This window comes from Python bivittatus, unplaced genomic scaffold, assembly GCF_059951505.1.
Source record: "Python bivittatus isolate LINGU-HERP-01145 unplaced genomic scaffold, Pbiv_v1 ctg000020_np1212, whole genome shotgun sequence".
Lineage (NCBI taxonomy): Eukaryota > Metazoa > Chordata > Lepidosauria > Squamata > Pythonidae > Python > Python bivittatus.
In genome coordinates, this window is record NW_028277030.1 from 27,460,655 (window position 1) to 27,484,746 (window position 24,092).

A 24,092-nucleotide genomic window follows, 5' to 3' on the forward strand; every position below is an offset into this window, starting at 1 on the left:
TTAAAAATGGTATTTAAGTGGAAAAGAAGTTATTCACACATGCTGACAGCTGAGAAAGCAATATTGTAATCCAGTTTTCAATTTCATGTGGCTAGAATTTCATGTAATGATTTCATGTGCCTGGCTGAGATTTAGGAAATTATCATAGAATCAGAGATTTCCTTTAAACAAAATGAATGAATAAATGAACAAGCAAATAAAGTTTCTTGTTCATTGTGGTGGTGGAAGACTGGAAAAACAGAAAAAACACTAGAGGAAGGAATACTTTCCCCATGGTCATTTTCTTGTCATCCATATTATCCATTTTTCCTCCATTTTCGAAGTGGTATATATCAAAATTTTGTTCACCATGGTTTTTGTATAGCCACTTGTTTCTTTTCTGAAACCTCATCAGGAACTTTCTATAGCTCTGCCCAACATTACGCATATTGATATCACCTCCTCTACTGTCTTCATCAATTATAGAGCCTTCTAACCCTGGAGTATCTTATTCTGACAGTGCTTCTATCTCAGAAGATGAAATAAAGAAACTGTTATAGAAGCTGAGAGACAGTATTCCCAATTGTGAGGATTAAATCTGGCAAGGTCAGAAGCAAACATCCTGAGACCTTTAGAATAATAAGTCACAGATGGAAACTGCCTCCTGCCTAAATATGTAAGGCCCCCAGGATGTTGCACAGCATATATGGGAGAAAGAGACACAAAAATTGAATCTTGCTTCTACTATAAATACAACTAGCATTTTATACTTGAAATGTATTGGATTTCATCTTAGCAATTTTCTTAGTTCTTGTAATAGAGAGATCAGAAACCTGTGTCCTTGAGTCACTGCTTACAAGTCTTCTAGTTCATCTTGGCCAGGAAAAATCTAATACTGGTCTTGTTATTCATGGAGTTGCTTATTTGTTTATTATTGAAGAGATTTTTTACAAAATTGAGGAAGTTCCTTCTTCACATACGATAGTCATAAACCACAATATATGGCAATAATTGATTTCATCTTTCCCTCTTCATCATAGGCCTGAGATTGCTACCAACTGGATAGAAACATTTATTGATTTCTGTCTCAAAATAGCAATACAGTCCAACAGTATACTTTTCATCTACAAACCTGTTGCGGGGGGGCATCTTTCAAGCAGCCTTTTGTAAAGCAGCCACATGGTCTTAGTTATTGACAATGCTGATGGACTCTGGGCAGAGAGCAACAAGGAAAGACATGCAGTATACAGGGAACCCCCCCCCCCATAAATAATAGTTAAAACCCCACAACCAAGACTCCATAAGCAATCATAGAATGGATGTTCAGGCTCAAGTTGATGCCCTGTATAGCATAGGTATATTATCACCCATCCTGGTTTAGAAGAGATCTGCCCCACCTACAAATCCAGCTTTAATTTGCTCCTCACTTATGTGGTCATCTGTATAACTGCACAACACTTCCAGGTCCCATTTATAGGTATCAGTATCAGTAGGCATTCCTGATTTCAGTTAGGCTGCACTGGAACTTAAGGGAAAGCAGAGGTCTTAAGGCTGTATGAACAGGATAAAGTCTTCTGCCAAAAAATCTAAGTTAAAAAAGATTCTGACAAGATTTCAGCATAAGCATAAAGCTGATACGTCTAAATATTCAGATGGCCACTTGAAAAACCACAGTAGGTAGGTAACTTGTTTGTTACATAACCTAAGCTTGTACTAAAAGGAGAAGAAAAATACAAACTCAGATTCCAGCATAAAAATAATTCTTAGTAGGCAATTATGCTGTAAAAAAGTTATGATAGAATTATAACAGGGATTGAAAGAAGAGAACAGAGGACCCATGTCAGTATCATTTCTCTTCCAATATTTGATTGAAGTTAATAAGCCCAATGACATTGCTGTAAATGAAGAAAATTTACTGTATACCCAGAATATTTACTGTATAATTGTAATACTTCTGCAAATTTAAGAAAAGATTACTGGTAATCATTTTCTGCATCTTATATTTAAATTAAACAAAACAAATGTTATTAATTCTGACAAGTCTATCTTATTAAGCATGCCAAAGGTATCAGTGCCAAATTAAAACTAGAGAACATAGGAACATCCTTGATAAGTTGGGCATTGCATTTTAATTACTGGTGAAATAATCTTATTAGTGCTTACATTAGTGGATGAATTAAGATAATAAAAATTGTAAATCTAATAAATTCTATGGGAAATCTAAATTTCTGCAATGTCAAAAGATTGATTTGAACAATATCAAGAGTTAGCTCTACATCCAGTGTTCTAATAAAGATTCATTTGTGTCAGTGTACAAGCCTATCAAAAAGAAGTCTTATGTTATCTGAAGCTTGACACCCTTTCATGAAACCAGGTTCTGCAGGATGAATTATTATGGGTAATACTTTCTGAAATCTTCTCACCAATATAGCTTTTAAGATTTAACAGCAATATCAGGCAATAACTTGAACACTGAGTAGGGTTCTTACCAGGCTGCAAAATTACATTGATACAAGCTTTATAATACGATGAAGGCAGGCATTTATTTTCTTGAGATGCCTGAAATATCTCCAGAAATGAAAAGGCTGCCTCCTCCTTGAATTTTTATACCATTTTGTAGTTATTCCATCTGGTCCAGAGGATTTTCTTGATTTCATCATATTAATGATATCATTTCCTGTAATGTTAAGAGTGTAATGTTTGATTGTACAGCCACATTTCTGAAATATTTCATTTAAAAAGCCATCTACCTGTTGCTAGCTATATCTATGTGTATGTAATCTACATTTTTGTAACTTTCAAAATTTCTAATTTAATTTAATTTTAATTATTGCAAGTTGTTCTTGAGGTATCATTTATTATTTTGCTTGTTTCAGATATTTCAAATGAGAAACCAATAATTTCCCAGCTTTTTCTCCCTGTTTTCAGTACATTTATTTGATTTGTTATAAAGCATCCAAAGCATATAATTGATTCAACTAACTTAGTAGATCTGAAAGCATGATGTTTTATACTTCAAATTTGGTCACCGCCCATCTCACTAGGAAGTGACTCTGGGTAGTTTACAGTAAAAACCAAAAATAAATATTAATTAAAATACAGTAAACATACAATAAAAACACAATACAAACACAAAAAACCCACATTCATATATAAATAATAATATTTTCCAAGATGCTGCTGGTAGAAAGGATATTAACATACAGGAGCATATATTTCTTGAGTATGTTTTGTGCCATAGACTTCAAAGCTTCTTTTACTTATGATTCAGATGTTACCAGTAGGCACAGGCTATTATCTGACCACTTGTTTATTTATTTATTTATAAACAAACAAAATTTACTCTGGGCAGCTTATGTGGAAAAAATACACTAGAAAACATATGTGTGCCTTCAAGTCAGTGTCGACTCCTGGTGACTGCCTGGACAAGTCCCTACAGTTTTCTGGGCAAGATTTCAGAAGTGGCTTGCCATTGCCTTCTTCCCAGGGCTGAGAGAGAGTGACTGGCCCAAGGTCACCCAGCAGTCTTTGCGCCCAAGATGGGTTCCGTAGCAGTTTTTCTCCCTGGCAGATCTAGATCAGACCGAAACTGACTGGAGAAGGTGGTCTTGCAGATATCCAAATGCCAAGCTATGAAGGCTTTATAGGTCAAAATAGCACCTTAAATGGGACTCCAATTGGCAACCAATGCAGGGTCCACCAAACTGGTATTATGTGCTCCCAACTTTGGGAGCTCAAGGTATGCAGGCCAACTGCATTTTGATCCAATTGCAATTCCCAAATATTCTTTAAGGGCATTCCCAAGTACAGTGCATTACAGTAGTCTAAGTCAGTTGTAACGAGAGCATGATTTACTGTTGCCAATGCTTTAAATCTATTCCAGGCTATGCTGAAATTAATTGAATCTTTGTTTACGTGCAAAAACACATTTATATCTTTTTTTTCCTTTTTGTTATTCCACTAACTACAAATCTTCCAACAATGAAGTATTAAAATTTCATCTCTGAGTGATTAGGGTATTTTTATCCTATCTCACTAACATTACTAGGGGTGTATGGTCAGAAATTAAAATTGATCCAGTATTGAATTTCTTAACTAAATGAACCACTGAATGTGATATTAAAAATAATCCAAACTATAGCATAATTCTACAGCTTTCTTCTGTTCCTCCCCCACAGATGATGATGTTCCTGGCATTAGAGAATGGCCAAGCTTTCTCAGTATGAGATAATTGATAGGGGTGAAGGATAAACTGTGGCTATTTATTATCTTCAGGACCTAAGTTATAATCTGAGGCATCCAAATAATCTCATATATTTACGCACACATACACACACACACCCTAATAGGATGTGTAGTACTGCTGGTCTTCTGACAAGTAGACAAAATGTTGAAACATTATCATATAATGATCAAAACTCTTAATTTCTGTTTCTTTGCTTAGTTCCTGGTATTTCTGCCTCCATATTGCCTGCATTTTAGTGCTGTTGATGTTTCCAATGAAAAGAACTCAAAAAGGAAGTAAAGAGCAAGAAAGCATCCAGCCTTCATGGTCCAGAAAGCAAGAAGAAGAAAAAGAAAAGAGAATTACGGGACATAATAGTTATTCTGTGGCAAATAGCTTCAATCAAAGAAGAGAAATCACCTCCAGAAATACCGCAACAAAACAATGATTACAGATGCTATAGATGCTATATTTTATATTTTCAAGACCATTTATAGCACCTTTTAAAAGGGGTTTGTATTTGTCTGAAAAGATGGTTAGTAAGAAAAGAATGCTATATCTCTAGGGAATATACTAGTAAGATGAAAACAAAGCAAATTAACCACTCCCGTGCCATGTTCCTGTGGATCACGCCTTATATGGAAATATTACCATTATTTCAGCGGGCACTCAGGACCAACAGCGTATGTCATCGGTGTGCCCCTATGTTGAATGTACATTGTAAATCCCTAGGCACTGTGGGGGTAGGAAACAGTTGTGTCAATCCAGAATACCAGAAGGAAAATATCTTGCATTGCCTTAAACCCTCTATCTACTGAAAAAGTAATGTTTCTAAATAGTATTTTCATGTTTAGTATAATATATTTGAAGTATAATTCAAAAGTAAGCTTTGGATTCTGAGGGACAAAGCAAGAGGAATGGAAGCAGAAAGCCACACTGTCTGAAGTGAAAAGAAGGAACCACAGTAAGCACCTCTCTCAGCATCTGGAGGGTTTTCTTAGCGTATCAGATCTGTACAATGTTGAACTGAAAGCATTGCAAATGCCAAATTATAGTTGGTTTGTCTGATAAGAACTGTGATTAAAGGAAAGCCCTCTGACAACTTTTTTAAAACATTAAAAGTCATCCTCTCTAGAGTCAAATGTTTTAATTTAATTTTGCTCTTCTGGATGAGTAAGCTTTGCAGCAGCCATCACAAGAGTGCATGGAATTCCTATTCAATTCCTGTAGCTTTCCAATAAAATTCCTCTTTCTTATCGTATAGAAATCATTTCACAGGGCGAGCTTAAGATAAAATCACTAGTAAAGATTGATCAGATATAGAATTAGTATGAAAAGGTGCTTACGATGGCCACTTTACCTTATGGTTATAATTCAGTTTATATTAAACAAAGAGTGAAATTGTTAAATTGGTACTGTCTAGTTAAACAACATAAATCCTGTAACACCAGAACACCTGTGGTTTAGGAAAAACTAAAGCAGGATGTAATATATGGAGATCATTAGAGTAACATTTGATAAAACTTTCCCAACCAAATCTTTTGTTCCATAATTTTAGCTTGAAAATTTATCAAGGGAATTGATAAATATTAATCACCTTCTGGTGAAAATTTACAGTTGGTAAAGAAATTATGTGCTAAAGGGCTATAATTTTCATTTGTTTGCTTGCATATCTGTTAGATTTCTTAGTGAATGGAAATGTTTTCTTTGAAATACACAGAAAGTGACCCAGAATAAGAAATGAAAAAGGAGGTTTAATTATTATTAAAATAAGCTGATTTTTCATTCCTACTTTGTTTTATAACCTAGACATTATGCAGTGCATGTCCAAATATTTTATGAACCCAGAAAAATAGTATTTAGCTCCTTGCTGCTGTCAGGAACATAGCAAAGAAATGATACAGAAATTTCAGTTGACATTTCAAGTCATCGTAAGTTTGATCTTCCAATCTGTCCTTCAGTGAAAAATAAGAGATATTTCTTGTTTGGAGTGTCCATTCTGTTCTGCTACCTGCCTTCACTGAGAACTAGAGACAGGTGCGTTTTGTTGGAGGAAACTGATGTGGTAGAATGGGGTGTTCATTTGGAGAACAGGTAGCTGCATGTTAAAAAGGGCTTCCATGTTGGTGGAAATGAACATTGGCATTAGCAGAAGTAGGCTTGCTGTTATCTCCTGAAGTCACATAAGCACAAAAGCTCTTTTTGTTTATTGCAGAACATGAATGGAGCGACATGCAGACAGGACTTTATCATGGTTTTCTTTGTGCCAAATTACCTCTCCCCGCCCCGCAAATTCAAATACACAATGGAAACTCCAGCTGTGTGTATATATGAAGTCTGCTGCATGCAGAGTTTTGCACTGTATGAGTACCAGGAAGAAACTACTTGGGGTACATGCCATGGGGTGAAGTTGGTTAATATAGTATGCAGTGATACTTTGTTGTAACCACTTTCTATAATGACTGAACATGGCTGCCCTGTTACTTAGTTAGCATATTAAAGACATCTGTGGCTCTTCATGGTAAAGAGGAAGATACATACCCAGGTAGTCCCCAGGTTAAGAACGCTCAGTTTACAGATGACCACAGTTATGAATGGAGCCTATTGTAGCAAACTGAGTTAAATACACAATGATTTGAGTTCAATACACAATAGTTTGAGTTAATTACACAATACTACTTATGCAGTATTATACAATAATACTGTTCCAATTTACATACAAATCTGACTTAAGGACAGACCTTGGGAATGGAACTCATTCTTAAGCTCGGGACTACCTGTATATATTGTTGAGAAACCTGCGGTGCATTCTTTGCAATGGTGTATCTGTTGTCTGTGCAAAAAATGTCAACATCTCTGTCAGTAGAGGTAGCTCCTCTTTACTAAAGATTAATTTCCCCTATATATAGCCTTGTTCAACACTATTCCAAGAGAAGTTACTTCTTAGATACCAGATAAATGAAAGTTTAATCTTACACACACACACACACACACACACACACTTATGAGCACTATTTCAGAATTTGCAATGAGGAAACTCACTTCCTGTGTATGAAATAGCAGCCGTTTTGCTCATAGAAATCAGTGCAAACCACTGAAAACTAGAAAAACCTTGCCTTGTCCACTTTTTACCTGTTTCTATATGTCTAGTCAAGCTTAATCTTTGGGGGAAGAATAGCAATTTTCCAGTACTTTCTTTTCTTTTTTACATATAGAAACAGGGATAGTGAAAATGAAGGATCAAGTGTTCCAGTTTTCTGGCTTGTCTGTTAATAAGGGAAAGCAAGGCCAGACTTGTTGCAAACTAGCCATGACCATCAAGCCCTGAAAAGGAAACACGGAATCCATTCTGTAGTTTGCAATTTCCCCTGCCTATCAGTTGAATATAATGTTAGTACTTGGGTTGATGTAATGTATGAGCTTCATACTTGTGTAATATTTACATTGATAAAATTTGCAAAATATACACTCTAACATTCTTTTGTCAGATTACAAATCTTGAATCTAAATATTATGCTGAATTCTTTCCTCTGGCACAAGCAACTGCACTCACTTATTAAGATTGCACATTTGTGCATAGTTACATGGAAGCATTCCTACTGAATACAATTTGACCTACTTCAAATTGTACAGGAAAAAAACCTGTTGTTAAAAGTGATTCTGCCCTTTATTTCTTGCTCTGTGACAGAAGATGAACAGAGTTATATCAAATCAAATCTTTATTACGGTCATAGACCAACATAACGTAGTTACATATTTTCCTGTATTTCCTGGAAATATAGGTAGAATATATCCAGTCAATATTAAGGATCTTAATCCAGCTAAAGTTGTAACAAACCAAATAATGGGATGAAATGAGACTGATTTATTTTTGTAGGATTGAAGCCAGAGAATAGAAGAAGAAAACACTTTTCACTTTTAAATTCTAAATAGGGATTTCTTTGGAAGTACAGTGAACTTGATATGCTTCATAGTAAGTGCTCTCAGCTCCTGAGAAAACTGATAAATAGAGCTTATTTTAGCTTTAAGATTTTTAAGTTTTGACACCCTTTAGAAATCTGATACTTGCAAGTTACTTGAAAGGTACTTGTTATTTTCACAAAAGACGTTTATCTTTCACTGTTTATTATTTGAGTTTTTAACCTTACCCACAATACCTTTTTTCCAGACTCACATTTTGGGAAATATAATCAGAACTATGCAAAACTCTGGCATTATAGAACATATTAGTAGGGATGGAACACCTCTTGCTGAAGCATTAAAGTAGCTGTGTCTTTACAAGGTTCATGTAGCTGCTTTGAAAGTTGTCCCCGGTTGTTTGCCTATAGAGAGAGATTCACAGAGAGTACATCCACTGGGACTTCCAAGGGAGCTAAGTGGCTGCTTTAGTACAGTACTCCCAACAGAGGTGCTTCATTTGCACAAATTTTCTTTGGTTAGTAGTTTAAATGCCCAGTCTTAACTACAGCCTAATCTGTTTGGCATAAACCAGGGTGGGGGACAACCCTTAGTTCCTTGAGATTCTACCACCAAAATCCTGTGGCAAAATGGCTGATATTCATCACTGCAGTCTTTGGAAATAAAGTGGTACCTCGAGTTACGAACACCTCTGCTTACAAATTTTTCGTGTTATGACCAGCTCTGGCCCCAAAAATTTACCTTGTGTTGCGAACCACCTCGAGTTACAAACCAGATCCGCGGCCATTTTCCGCCCCTGACACGTGGTCTGCAGCCATTTTCCGCCCCTGACACGTCGTCCGCAGCCATTTTCCCGCCCGACACGTGGTCTGCGGCCATTTTCCGCCCCTGACATGTGGTCCACGGCCATTTTTCCGCCCCTGACACGTGGTCCGCGGCCATTTTTCCACCCCTGACACGTGGTCCGTGGCCATTTTTCCGCCCGACTCTCCCTCCAAGCAATAGCCGCCTCCCTGTCCTCCATGCCAGAACGGATTAACGGTAATTACATTGAACCTTATGGGAAAATTTGCCTCGTGTTGCGACCGATTCGAGTTGCAACCAGAGTCACGGAACGGATTAAATTCATAACTCAAGGTTCCACTGTACAAGATAGAAATGGAAACTGAAGGACTCTGGGATGCAAACCTCTTCAAACCTCCCAAACCCCCAAAGTCACATCACAAAAATGTGCCCATTTTGCAATACCATGTTACGGGATGTTAGATGGAAATATAACATTTTCGCCCTGCGAAGGCCTTCCACTTAGAAGACTCCAATATAGAAAAATGTTTAACCCTAACCCATGACCTTAGAAAAACATCTTATTTCCTTACTATTAGATGACCCAGGAGGACTTTACTCTTATCTTCTTCAGGGTTATCTAAAAAAATATTTTAAAAAAGGAGTGTGTCTACTACACAGCTCTGAGACTGATGGTAGCCATTAAAATTTACTATTTCTTGCATTACTATTATTAGCTTTGGTGAAAGACAGCATATAAAGTTCATTATGGATACTGGTTCACCCAGTGTTGTTCCACACATTAGGACAGCCTGCTGTGTGAAAGGAAAAAATGAATGAGAATTTTGTAAGGCAAAAAAAGTTTTTTTTAAGCCAAAATTCAAGTATGAGGCATGCTTATTTCCTTCCCCGTTAATTCCCATGTGCCCCTGAAAACCTCTGCTAGGGAACCAAGGGTCTAAAAGGCCTGACATGGGGAGGAGCAAGCAAGCAAGGAAGCCCTGGGTGTGCAAGTGGATATCAACTTTCATAACCCTGGATATATGTAATAATTATTTTTCCACAGTATGTGATTTCCATTCTGGGCCAACCTGAAAATACCGGAAGCTCATATTGCTGTTTGTTCTTAATAGCTTTCAATCTTATTGTCCCACCAAACTTTTTTCCAAAAAATATTTTACTTTGGCACTGATTTAAGCTGAGTCGCTGGGATAATTGTCTGGGTCACTGTAGCAATTTGAAAGGCAGCTTAGACTCATCTTGGCTTTTCTGTTTCCATTGCACTTACTTGTAAAATCTGTCCCTTCTACGGCAGAAGTCTTAAACATTGTTTATAACTGTGCATATCATAATTGCATCTAAACTCATCAGAAGGTTTTGTAAGAGGAACATTTCTCTACCTTTGTTTTTCTTTTCAACTTTGTCCTTCCAGATATATACTGTATAAGGAATTTCATGTCCTTTTTTTTTTTTTTATGATTATTGATGCTGACTAGTTTTCTGACATCTGTGGTCTTAACAGTGGCAAAAAGGTGTCATACGGATACAGTAGCATATAAAAATAATCTTGAAAGTATGTTTTCTAGCTGTGCAAGAATATTCTCCAGGTACTGAATGGAAACCAGCAACACCATGGACATAACAGTTACTAAAATTAATATAAATGTTATTCAGTGCAAAAATATGAATGCGGAATTCAGTTCCTATTTGGACACACACTGAAGGGACTTTTCTCAGTTTAAAGCAGAAACAATTACGTACTTTTCCCCTCCGGTATCTGCTTTTTAAGAGGAAAATATGCTTCAGAAGCGGATAGTTGCAGTATTTCCTCAAATTGCCTTCCCCAATTCAAAATATAAAGACGATGTCCATTAATTTCATTTTTATTATTCCAATCTCTCTATATTTTTTAAAAATTGTTATTTTTCAACAGATCCATAAAATTAGGTCTTGGTGTATGGTAATTTAAGATACCACTGTGTTAGTTTACACTGTGATGTGATATTTTAATAATTACTTATTTCTAGTTTTGTCTTGGAGATGCTACAATTTAGTAGCATACCGCTATGTTTTAAAGGTGTTTTTAACTTACCTATAAATGTTTTTCTAATTTGCGTACTTCAAATCTGATTAAACAGTAGCAAAAAAAAGTCTGATTGTTTTTCTCTATATCATAATTAATTGCTATATTAATTTAAATATAATGCCTTACAAAAAAAGCTGTAACATCCAAATGATAAGTCACTGGAAAATAACAGGAAATCTCTTAACTTTTACCCTGCAGAAATATATAGTGAATGGTGCCCAGAAAATAACATTTTTGAGATGTGATTTCCATAAAAATATATTTGAAATATAAATTGATAATTCACATTTGGGATTTAATAAATAATACATTAGCCTGGATCCAACTGAGATACCAGATTTGTAGCTCCAAGTGTTATTTCCTTATCTATGGACAGAAAAGAATATATTGTGAGAAAGGTTAGCATGTAAGGCTGATGGTGTTTCTGTACAGATGGTCCTTTCAAATTGGATGATCTCTTTCCAGGATAATTCAAATGGGAAGGGATAATCTATGTTTGATGATAACAAATAACAGCTGCACAACAGATATTTGGAGAAACCTTTAAGAAAAATAAGAATTCTTGACTGCTTAGTACTATAAGCTGAACTGAAAACTTGGCTCAAGCTGTTTTAATGAAAAAAAATATAAATATTTCTCTTGATAAAGATTTACAAGGCAATGCTTGGTGATTCAGCATCATTGGGCATGCACCTGATGGTTGAACCTACAATCTTGTTTCCTCAGCCGCCTTGATTTTCATGAAGCACAGATCCCCTGTTTTGTCGCTATTGGCACATGCTCTGTTTCCTCAGTAGAGGTAAGAGCCACTGCTGCAATTTGTGAAGGGGACCCCAAACAACTGGTTCTTTTGTTCCTTGGGATGTTGCTTCTCCACTGAGGCTAAAACTTAGGAGGCTGTGATGGCCCACTATTCTGGTTCTCTGCTATGACACTAAGTGATTTTGGACTGGTTGCAACTCTCTGCTTAACTTGGATTTAGTTGTACAGCTAAACTGCAAGGTGGATAAAGTTTCAGGGTATCTTGCTAACGTTTCGTCTGGATGATTAAACTGCTGAAGTGGACACATCATTGTGCCTTATCGCAGTTCACCCGGCTTATTAATCTGAAAAGAGAGCTGCCCTTTTTTCTTGCTGCAAACAAGTTTCCTGCAGTGAGACAAGGATAAGGATCAGAGGAGGCAATGGCTGGATGCAGATTCCCGTCACTCCCCATTGGTCAGCTAGGAGTTCTGGTAGGGTCATGGGAAGTATTGAGCATTGTGAGATGGCAATGCAAGAGCCTTCCGTTTCTCTGGCCTCTGGAATCCCACACGGATGAGGGAAGGGAGAGGCACAGAGGAAAGGGGAAGCGGAAAGGTAAGATATCTGCATCAGATGATGATCCAAGCCTGTGTGTCTGGTCTAGCATGGACACATACTCCTAACGGTTCTATTGATTCCCTCCAAAGCAGTGAAAAAAGCAGGAAAACTTATATGGCTGGCTACAATGTGTAACATGTCTTAGTTAAGTCTTTCAGCTAATCTTGGAAGGGAGAGAAGATTTAATTAAGTTGAAGCTTGTCAGCTTGAAAATAGGAGAGTTTGCATCTGTATTCAAGAAACAGGATCTACAATTCTTGCACCTGCAACTTTTCTTTCCCTTAATGCAGCAATTGATCTCATAATTCTGTCATGCCTCCCCCTGCCTGATGGGACTACAAAGGCGTATTTATATGCTAAGCATGGCTCTCCTCCACCAGACCTACAGCTGGTGTCCCTACTGCCCACAAGACTAAATTCAGGGATCATTCTGTCACTTTGAAAAGAGCTCACTTCAGCTCAGATTTAATAAAAGTCTGCTTTGATCCAGAGCCCAGTTTGAGATTTAGAGTTGTACTCCCTATTGCTTAGTACAGGAAAATCAAACACATGTAACATTTCCCAATAAAATGGGATGCAACATTTAGAAATAGTTCTGAAGGGATGATGACTTTCCAATTTTAGAAATACAGGTAAAGAAATTTTGGAACTAGAATCCTTTACACTGTGATTGTTTAATGAAACGTGCCTGTAACAGAATTCGATGACTCTGGAAGCATATTTGCTGATTCTGTGGAAATAAACATCAAATTTCAGATAGATAAGAGTGAAAAGTTTTGTTTTGCAAAAGAAGTTCTTACAAATAGAAGCCCGTAGATACAGATTAATTCATCCCTCCTACTGAGGGATATGGTTAAAGTGAAAGGAGAAGTTACCAGCCTCCTTACCCTCTAAACAACCTTGCCAAACATCACTTGGATTGTCAAAATGGGTTTCAGAGAGGGAGAAACGTTCCTTCCCATAATCCTGCTCGGTATTACTGGGAAGTGGATTGGATACTATAGTACAAAACTCTTTAGTAAGACATTGAAAGAAATGGATCTGAGGGTTTGGTTGACTGGACATAATTTCATTTGCTGGGGAGTCGTCCATCCTTTGAGTTGAGAACATTCTCTTAGAACACGCTAATGTTTTACATGCAGCAATTTGGAAATTTCATTTGGTGATGATCCTTAAAAACATTGCCTATCAAATCAACACATTATGGCAAGGATGCAGAACTTCTGTCAAGTTAAGGCCACTCTGGACTTTATACAATATGCAGAATCTAGATCCAAATTACAGTACTTGCTGGTCCTAGGTTAAGGACTGAAATGAATGCCTTAAGCTTCTCTACTTACTTAACCTTCCCAAAATCCGACTCCAAATAAAAAGGCATTTTTGTTTTGTTTTGTCCATTCAGGGGCCATAAAGGGGGTCCAAATGGTCACATACAAACCACACTTTTCACTTCCCTGCATTGCTGCATACTTTCCTTGTTTATTTAAGTACATCCTTATCTACAGAAGGTCTCCTGCAATGCAATGTGATTTAAAGCCCCTGTTAGCTGTGTTGCATAAACACCTGAGGAGATTAATATCAGCTAGCCAAACGTTCTGCCATCTTTTACTAATACCAATATAAGAAAACCCAAGAAGCCAATTAACCAGTCTTAAGTATTTTCATATTGCTGTAAAATAGCTAATAAAATTAGTGTGGGAAGTCTTTGGCTCCTGTAATTTAGCAACATTAACCTGATTTAGAAGTTAGACTCATTGTGTAATAAGGTTTAGAAAATAACAAGATTTACCACCATCTCATTTTACTATCTATCATGCATCAGCATAATTTCATTCAGATGTGTATAAAATTATTCTGGTACCATTTAGAGGGAAAAAAATCCACTTTCTATAGAGCACGTACAATTGGAGAAGCTTGTGATTGTGTTCGTACAACATGCTTGCTTATAGTTAACTGAACCATGGTTTAATCATGCTGAGCCAAACATCTAACTGTGTGTGCTATGTTTGTTAGTTGGCAGTCTGTTGTGCGATACAGCCTGTTTGTCTTTTTCCAGGATTCTAATCTATCCCCAAAAGATTTTTTTCACTGCTAGAATTTAAATTTAAATTAAATCTTTGTATGTTTGATTCTATGTAAAAAAAAAAAAAAAAAAAAGGAAGTAATTCTAAGTCATGGTTTTACAGTTAGCATTTCAGATGACTCACAGGGACTATTACTAAGTGAGATATATTCTTAGTCCTTCAGCCAGTTTCTGATCATAGTAGTTAACTTTACCCTTATTTTAACTTGTTTATAAAGTCAAGTCTTCTTCAAGGTGAGCTCAGCTCCTGGGAACTTAACACACCCATCCGTGTAAGCTTAACTCATCTGTGTAAGCTTCTTAGCAACAATATGCGAAATATGGAAGTAATTCATACTGCCTACTTCTGGGACCTTTTTCAACTTCCCAGACTAGCTTGCAGCCTTGGAATTTCTTGGTAATCACCCATCCAACTACTAACCAAGTTTGACTCTGCTTAGCTTTTTGCAATCAGCCATGCAGAGTTATGGATAACCAAGCCATCTATATTCCTTCACACTACAAAAGTATTCCAGGAAGTTCTCAGAGAAGGTTTGTAGAACATGCTTAATCACATCTGATACAACCATGTTAAGTATTTACCCAGTTGCCTGGGGTTAACTGATCCCCCAAATTGAGGGCAGTTCCAATTTGCCTAAGTGGTAGTAGCTAGTTGGCTCTCAATTTCTGTGGTTCCTTAATTGTGATTTTTACAATTTAAAATCTTGCAATGGCTTTTTTTTTCATTCTTTAGGTGCCCGCAGGGTATGAAAAAAAAAACCAGGGGAAAAGGAAGATTAAGTTGCAGCAACCCCTTTTGTAATCACTCTGGTGTTCCACAGCAAGCCACAAACTAGCCTGCCCCATTATATTTCAGTGTGTTCTACAACCCAATTGCTATAGTGTTCTATGTACATTGTACAAAGCCAGAAACCCAGAAGCCTGGGTTAAGTCCATAAACTGCAGGAAAGAGTGTTCAATAAATGCAACCTCACTGGTTGCTCTCACAGACCAGGCTAAACTACAGTTGAGTTGAATAGATTGTACCCGAGCCTGTTGTGGGAACTCAGCCATGCTAAATGAACCATCATGTTAAATCATCATATGATTTGTTTGGGCATAATATGCTAATGTGTCAAGTTAACCTGCATTTAGTGCTTAAAGTATTGTGTGAACTCCTCTGCCTGAAGGCCAAATGAAAGCTTTTCAAAATAATACTCTTTCCTGGATAGAGTCAATTTGGTATAGTGGTTAAGGCACCAGACTAGAAATTGGGAGACACTGAGTTCTAGTCCTGCCTTGGGCACAAAGCCAGCTGGATGATCTTGGGCCAGTCACTCACTCTCAGCACTGGGAAGGAGGCAAGGGCTAACCACCTCCATAATCTTGCAAAGAAAACTGCAGAGTCTAGTCCAGGTAGTCATCAGGAGTCAAACCCTGACTTGAAGGCACACACACACACACTTTCCTGGATCAGGATGTCTTAGGCAGTTGAACTTCAGATGAGTTAATTTATGATAACCTTGAACAAAATCATGATTAAGGTGCTCTGACCCAAGGGATAGATTCTTATGACATGCTTATTAATGTTACTGATGCTTAAGTTGAGGTTCCATTCCAAATGACATGTAGACTATACTATAGTGGAAGATTACAGAACACTGATCACAGCAATTGGACTATCCCAGCAATTATTCCAGAGGAGGATGGCAAGTGGAAAACAGTGTCATCTGGAACCAATGACGTTCTGTGACCGAAACAAGGCCACTGTATGAAAAAAGCACACTATGGAAACTACCTACCCAATGTTGCATTTGGAGCAGTGCCCACCTTGAACCACCAGGACAGTTGAGGGCAAGTTACAAAGGTAATCAAGTCTCCCTCTTCAAAGTCTGAACAGGTTGCACATATTCTGAAAGTGAGGACACAGAAGATGAATTAGATGTTATTAATCTGGCTTCACACATGTACATGATTCTTGGGAGAAAGGAACATTTCATACAACAGCTTGGTTTACAATTCACATTACTGTAATCATCCTTCATAAACTACCAACCACATTTTAGCCCAGCAGGTAATGAAAAACCCAACAGTGTGGTTAATGGCTCACCATGAATAAAAAAAGTTATTACATGGAAAAGCATGTTAGGTGAGCCTATGAGCCTTACTATCAATGACTGGGTTACCAAATTCTATGTATCCTGCTGAATCTTTAATAGCATTCATTTAAACCTAAGTCTTATTAAACACATTCTGTTGGAAATAAGCGTGCTCATATTTTGAAGCACAGATTTTATTTCTTGCATTTCCAACTTTGTTTCGGCTCCACGGTTTACATCGCCGCCCCTTCCACGTGTGTTTGTATATCTGTGTACTGTACACCATAAATAACACACCCGCAAAGGAAAACGCCTGACCGAGCTGAACAAACACGTCGGTCTCTTCCCTGCTACCGGACTCCTCGACGGCTTCCAGAGGGAAAGCTTCCAACGCCACCGTTTGACCGCTGCAGGTTAGTTAAGGGTGGGCAACTCATCGGCCATTTGGGTCACGCGAAGCCATCCAAACCCCCCCCCGCTCCCTCGGCGTTCGGCTTCTGCCGAGGTCGCGGGCGCAACGTAGCCAAAGGGCTGAGGGGAATCAGGCTCGGCGCGTGCTCCAGAACGTTCACCTCCCCCGCCGGCCGGCGGGCGCGCGCGTCTCACGTGACCTGGCCGGCAGAGGGGAAGATGGCCACCGTCTCTTTACGCTGAAGGAAACGGAGCGCTCTTCAACCCGCCTTTGCAGCAACAACAACAACAACAACAACGCCGTCCTCTTCCACGCTTGTACCCAACCGCTGCTTTTCTCTGGTAAAGGCGTACAAGCGAAGTAAACAACGGCGGCGGCGGCGGCGGCGGCGGGGAGGGGTTGGGGATGGCGGTGGTCGCGGGCCGTCAGACAAAGGGAGCGGAGCCGCCCAGCCACCTTTCCTTTCCCCGTCCGCATCAGGGGCTTCTCCCTAGTCCGGGTGTTGTTTAGCTTAGCGTAGGTGATTGTGGAGTTGATGGGGATTGAGGTGCAGAGAGGGGGCGAGGCTGCTATTGTCCAGCGACCTGTGGACAGGTTGTTGCCTTTCTTCCAAACCTTTCCCCTCCATTCCTGCAGGTTTAAATGCGTGGATGCTTTGGGTGTGGTGCTGGGGTGGCTGTGTAACCTGTTAATTTAGCTAGTGATGCAGAGTCGAATAGAAAAGAAAGAAAATGTCGGTCCCTGGCCGTTATCTTAATTCCGTGGGTTCTATTTCTGAACAGATTTTTTTCGCACTGTTATAATAGTGTGCTGGCTGCTAGAGAACAGCGCCCAATTGGTTTTAGCTTAAGGCAGCAACACCAAAAGAGCGTTCTGTAGTAATGGGAAAATTTCTAGGTTTTATACACAAGGGGACAGAGCATAATGCTTAATGTTAATCAGTTTGGCATTTTGGTGCTTAAAAACAAGCATACAGCATATGTGTGCTTGCCCAGACTTTTCTGAGGTTTAATCCAATATTCTGAAATAGCATTTTAAATAGGAGTGTATTATGTGCTGTGTTCCATTATCTGGCCTAGGCTTCTTCATTTCCATTAATTTTGCAACTCCTTTGCAGTGTAATAACCAATAAAGCTGCATCTGTCAGTGTTTTCATTAACAACACCTGACAAGTGTGTATGCCAACATAATTTCTTGCCTTGTAAAGCACTTAGTGATGAATGCACTCTGGCTACATTAGGATGACATGCTGTACATGAAACTTCCTGGCAAGAATATATGTGGCTCCCTTTTAACTTGCAACATGCCACCCAAGGTGACAGGGTTGGGATATTTGAAAGGATTTGAGATGGCATGCTTTTTGAGTCCAGTTGAAGCAAAGAATTAGAAATAATGAGTAAATTGAAGCTACTGGTTGCTTAACATTTGTGCTCTCGCTATCCCAAGCATGTTTGTTAAAATTATTTCCAACATTTTAAAAATTATTTGGAAGTCTCAGGTTAAGTCTTAGTATTTGCAGAGAGAGAGAGAGAATTTGGTCTAGTTGTTAAGGCACCAGGCTAGAAACCAGGAGACTGTGAGTTCTAGTACAGCCTTAGGCATGAAAGCCAGCTGGGTGACTTTGGGCCAGTCACTCTCTCTCAGCCCCGATGTCAGGCTCGGGCCACAAGCTGGTTGGTCAATTCCTGTCGCAACGGATCAACTTTTGGTTGATTCAGGGGAAAAAAAAAAGAGCCTACACATGCCGGAAAAACACTAGAATGAAAAAGAAAATTGAGCCTTAGAGGTGCTTGCCAGATGAAATAATTTGCCAAACTGGGGCCCCCCAGATGTGGGCAGTTCTGGAGTTGAAATCAACATATATGGATTTAGTCTGATTTGGCTATCTTATAGAACACCCTGAGCCACAACTGCACTTAATTCTAATGTTGTTTGTGAACTCAGAGGTATAGTTTATGGCTCAATGTGTCTTGTAAACCAAAAGAAAATGTGTTAAGTAAAGTAACCATGAATAAACATGTTGTGTAACATGTCTGAGTGTCTGAGTAGATATTTTTCTAGCCTACTTTGTAATTCTGTGTGATGAAGGAATGTTAACTAATTATTGATCTTGCCTAAGTGGTGAACAGTGTGTTATTTAGTTGTGCTAAAGTTCTGTAATCTTGATGTTAAGAGAGTCTTCCCACTTGTTTGCAGAAATGTCATGGGATTGTTAATGGTGTAATGAGGAGGGAGAGATTTTTGAAATTGTAGCTTTATTGCTGCCAAAAAGTATTGGTTTCCTACAGCATTATGTCTGTAAAGATTTCAAATGAGTGTACAAGATGAGTGTTTCTCTTATATACATTATCTCTTATATACATTATTTTGTGAGAATATTAAAAAACATGTTGGGACCAAAAACTGATCTAATATACAGAGGAGGGCCCAAAACCTGATCTAATGGACTTGAAAAAATTAAATGGATTCTGAGTAATGAAAAATAAAGAACATTAGAAAGAGGATAAAATCTTTTCTATGGAATTCTAAAGAGTACGGAGTGCTTTTTAAATAATTGTTTAAACTGAATGAAAGGATACTGGTTAGTTGCAATAGAACACTAAGTGTTGTCAGAGCCATTGCTTATTTTGGGGTATATGGTAGAATTGCTCTAGTCCTAGGCATTCTTATTTAAAACTGCTGTGTTACTAAAATTGTCTACATAGGAGTGCATTCCATTTCTCTGTGGAAGCTTTACCTCACATTTCCTCAAGCTAGCTAATGTCAGGTTGCAAAAGAGACAAATAAACCAAAGTAGAAAAACTAATAAAGGACATGTTGAAAAATGACAACTGCTAAAATAAACTTCAGAGTGAATTCTTTGTGTACTATACTAAAACATAGTCAATATACAGTGGTATCTCTACTTACGAACACCCCTACTTACGAATTTTTCGAGATACGACCAGCTCTGGCCCCAAAAATTTACCTCTACTTACAAACTCACCTCTACTTATGAACCGGATCCGCGGCCATTTTCCCTGCTGCCACGCGGTTGCGGCTTCCTGTGGGTGAGATCGTGGTAGCAAGGAGACGTTCAGTGAGGCTTGTGGTGTGTTTTGTGGCGTTTGGAAGGTTTTTATGGCATTTGGAAGGTTTTTGAGGTTTAAAAATAAAATGCATATGTTTCAGAACTGTTTAGCTGTATTTACATTGAACCTTATGGGGAATTTGCCTTGTGGTGCGACCAAATTCGGAGGGCGGAACGGATTAACCGGATTTACATTGAACCTTATTGCAAACTTTACCTCGACTTGAGACCAACTCGAGTTGCAACCAGAGTCACGGAACGGATTAAGTTCGTAACTAGAGGTACCACCGTATGTAGGCTATTCTAAGGGCTTTTTCTTATTTAACATTCTGCAGGCTTAAACTCTCTTTACTAAGTAATAAATCTTGTCATATAAAAGCATCTTTATCTCTTGAGTCTGTAAGTTAACATATTTTATGCAAAGACACTCTTACTGTTTAAATGATTATGATAAAAAATAAGTGGACAGGTTTTGTGTGCAAGCTTTTACATTTTTACATTCATATTGGAAATGGTGATATGGAAGGGTTGATATTGGGATGCAGCTGATTAATCCTTCACATATGAAAAAATCCAAATTGAGAAGAAAATAGTCTATGAGATTAGCCATCAAATGATGTCTAGACTTGATGTCATCGAGCAGTGATAGGAAAATTATGAGCTTTGTCTAGGCCAAAAGCGGAACTCCTAAGTATAGCACTTAGTTTAAAGTGTATACATCTAGCAAGTCCTAAGGAGCGCAGAATTCACTTTATGAGCCTTACTAAATAAGCATGTTTAACTTTGTTGCAGATTTTTAATGGTGCTATAGCAGAGCCCCATTTGTCTCCTTTTCGTTGAGGGCCACATGCTTTTGAAGTACTTCACTGATTGCACTGATCAGCAGCAGAACTGAATATAGGTGGGAAATCCCCATTTTTTGTCTGCTATCCTCCCAACTTTTTTCTCAAAGATGGGAGGGTGTTTTTTATCAGAAACTTAAACTGAATATATGTGGAGAGCTTTTGAATATAGAATGAAGGCTACAGTTTGTCCAACACTTGTCCTAATGCTTTGAGCTGAAAATAGCAGATGTTTTAGTGGTGCCATTGCTATACATCGAAGGAACAGTTCTTGCTAGATTTAATTGGTTGTCTTTCTATCACCTCCCTGGCTCATTGTGGGTCACCTTGAGTTGACTTTTTCAACTAACTATGTTGCTGTATTTGGTAGAGAAAGTTTGAGTTCTTGGAACATGCTAATAATGTGATCAACTTTATTGGCTTACTGTGTGCAAACACAAATAGTGTTTTTAGTTTATAGTCCAGTGTATTGTGTGAACCCAGGCAGTTCAGTAAACTGTGGTTTAACACTTCTGGGAAGTTTAAGAATTGATTTGTCCTTGTGTGTCCTCAGCTATCCTTGTCCTGACTTACAGGTAATCAGTATAATAATGCTACAGCACAGGTAGCTTTCGCCTTTGACTATCAAACTCCAGGATGTGGCATCCATAGAGTATTACAGAGGGATATGACTACATGATACAACTTGTCCCCATTCTACAAAAAAATGCATTTATGCATTTTTCTAAATTATAAGTCAGATCAAAAGAATCTTCTTTCAAAATAACAAAGCCTAAGCTATGGTTTGTTATTTATGATATGTTAAAAGTTCTTGAATAAAAAATGAGGCTTATAATTATGGAAGATGTCAAGTGTGCTTTGTTGTTTGCTTACAATCCTGCTGATTTTTGATATTCTAGTATTCTCAGTAGCTTTTTGTTAGTCTTTATGATACCTAGGTGTGCATTGTTGCCAATGATCCAGGCCATTTTCTGTACAGTACTCCTCTGGTGTCCCCAAGTTCAAAGAGAGGAAGAATCTGAAAGTTAACTTTTTAATTTTTTTAAAAAGTATTGCTCAAATGTAATGAACAACAAAATACAACAATGATTTGTGCAGTTAAAAATGACATACATTATAGTGATTAAAATAAACTAGACATAAGAAAAAAAATAAGGTCCATGTAGTATCAATATAAAATTAATCCAGTCTTTAAAGTTATAATTAAATCAAAGCCATACAGAAATATATTGCTTCATCTTTTCATTTTTAGAATATAAAGATATTTCAAAAATTGATAAAAATGTATCTTGAATCCATTCCATAACTTCAGAAAAATAAGCTTTTTTCTAGGGAAACTAGAAAATTGCTATCAGGCCCCTTCAACTCCAGTGGCAGTGAAATTACTGGATGAAATTCTAGATTCAGTCTGTTGTGTTTATTGCAATATGGTTCTTCTAGAAAAGATTAGAAATTAGTTTTTGTTTCTGTGCTGACTTTGAAGTAAAGAAAGAACATCTTATCCTTTTCATTCAGGAGCTGAAGGCAGTGTACATAATATTCCCTCCTGTGTTCTGTGACAACAACCTTGTGAGGTAGATTGGACTGAAGTATGGCTGGCCTAAAGATACCCATTGAGCTTCCTAGGTTAAGGGTGGACTGGAACCTGGGTCTCCCCAGTGTCAGTCCCAAGACCTTAACCTCTATACTACACTGGCTCTTACATTAAAAGTTTTAAAAAATAATCCTTTGAATTGAGTTAAATTGCTGGGGACTTCATGGACACATCCATGTAGAAACATTGAATAAGTACTTATAGGAACACAACAATTATTTGAAATAACATGAGTAAGAGTGGAGTGTAATTTTTTTTCCCAGATTTTTCCAGATAATTTCTTCATTAATCTGCCTTATCTGCAGATTTGATAGTCATCCATGTTTTTAGGGAGTACTGTCTGGTGACCTGCAGGAATGTTTTATTCAGTTCCCTCTTTTTTATTATTTTGAACTTCTCACTGAGAACTGATATTTCAAAAAGAGTAATATTAGCATTTATTACATTAAGATTAAAAGGAGATCTAACCACTCAGTTCTGTGTACATCCTGTGAAATTGTCTAGGTCTTACTGCAAGGAATCTGTATAGTTACAGACACAGAATTCATTTGTTTCCTCGTGGTATGCAAATTAGGGGAATTTCTCTGTAGACTTTTTAGTAAAAAAATTGGCAACACAAGGCACTTCTGTTAAAACAACATTGGGTGAAATGCATTGCCAGTCAAGAAGGAATGACAGGTTATGAAAGGTAACATGAAGGGGACATTGCAATAGTGCTTTCCTACATGCACCTTACTTGCAAAGTCTATTAGCATATCTTTATGCTGCGGTAATTTCACCTCTTAGCTTCAAGATGGTGACTAATATTAAGGTATATTGAATTAGAATATAGAGAAGAAATCCATTTTCTGTTTTGTCTGTAACTGCTATTTCTTGTTTCCCTATTTAAATAAGTACATGGCAATAAACTTGCACAATCTTTACTTAACAATGTTTGATTTACTAATGGTCACTTGTTTAATTGCAAGCAGTAAATTCAACAGGCTAAATAAAATATTTGACCTAAACAATTTAGAATGGCTGTGGGAAAGTTGGAGTACAGAGGCTTAAGGCTTCATGGTAAAAATTCTGTAAAGGCATCTCTTGGGCTTGTAGTATGGTTTACTTGTTTTAAGTAGGAAGAATTGTATTTACAAATACCACTTTGTATGAAAGACAGCCTCGGCAGCTGAACTTTCTGCATTTGGATGCCTTTATTTTATTCATTTTTTCTGCATTGCCTTATGTACCTACATCACTCTTTTCCTGTGTGCTTTTTAACATGTATTCTTTCAGACAATTAAAGCATCCCTAATGGATTCTTTAAGGAAACTAAGATAGTCATGATTCTTCTTGAAAGATTTCCATCTTGATAACAGTTACTGCACCTGGTATATGTAGCCATTATTTGGAATAGTGGCTATATGGGGCAAATTGCAAAGTTATACAGGTGAACTTTTGCTCATGCAGTGGGAATTTCCTATCTCCACCATTTCATTGAAGCCCTGGGCACGACCCTCAAATCTTTTGTGCAAAGCTGGGTGGTTAAAGAAAAGGCGATAACTTATCTCAGCACTGTCTGTTCCACTGCTGGAAGTAAAATGTTGGAAACACTTATGACCTATGTTTCTGCTAAAGAGACTAGAGGCAAACTCTTCCAAAGCATCAGGGGACTGCACGT

The 24,092-nt window shown here is 37.7% G+C and overlaps 2 protein-coding genes and 1 long non-coding RNA gene across 6 annotated transcripts in view; 2 read left to right on the forward strand and 1 right to left on the reverse strand.

Annotated features, from left to right (window-relative positions):
* The window catches only part of MBOAT2 (membrane bound glycerophospholipid O-acyltransferase 2), a 94,950-nt gene extending 83,731 nt beyond the window's left edge, over positions 1–11,219 (forward strand). The window contains exon 13 of the mRNA XM_007430886.3: positions 4,424–11,219. Within this exon, the coding sequence (XP_007430948.1) occupies positions 4,424–4,652 (229 nt within the window). The 3' untranslated portion in view covers positions 4,653–11,219. The remainder of the gene's footprint in view (positions 1–4,423) is intronic.
* Positions 5–17,058, reverse strand: LOC148217017 (uncharacterized). The gene is made up of 3 exons (XR_015795385.1): positions 16,812–17,058; positions 16,218–16,327; positions 5–2,656 (listed from the first exon to the last, which is right to left on the reverse strand). It is a non-coding gene; the product is annotated as an uncharacterized LOC148217017 (long non-coding RNA).
* Positions 17,059–17,114: 56 nt separating this feature from the next.
* The window catches only part of KIDINS220 (kinase D interacting substrate 220), a 75,457-nt gene continuing 68,479 nt past the window's right edge, over positions 17,115–24,092 (forward strand). For all 4 annotated transcript variants that reach the window (XM_088136470.1, XM_088136459.1, XM_088136462.1 and 1 more), the window contains exon 1: positions 17,115–17,267. The gene's annotated coding sequence lies outside the window, so the exon portion shown is untranslated. The remainder of the gene's footprint in view (positions 17,268–24,092) is intronic.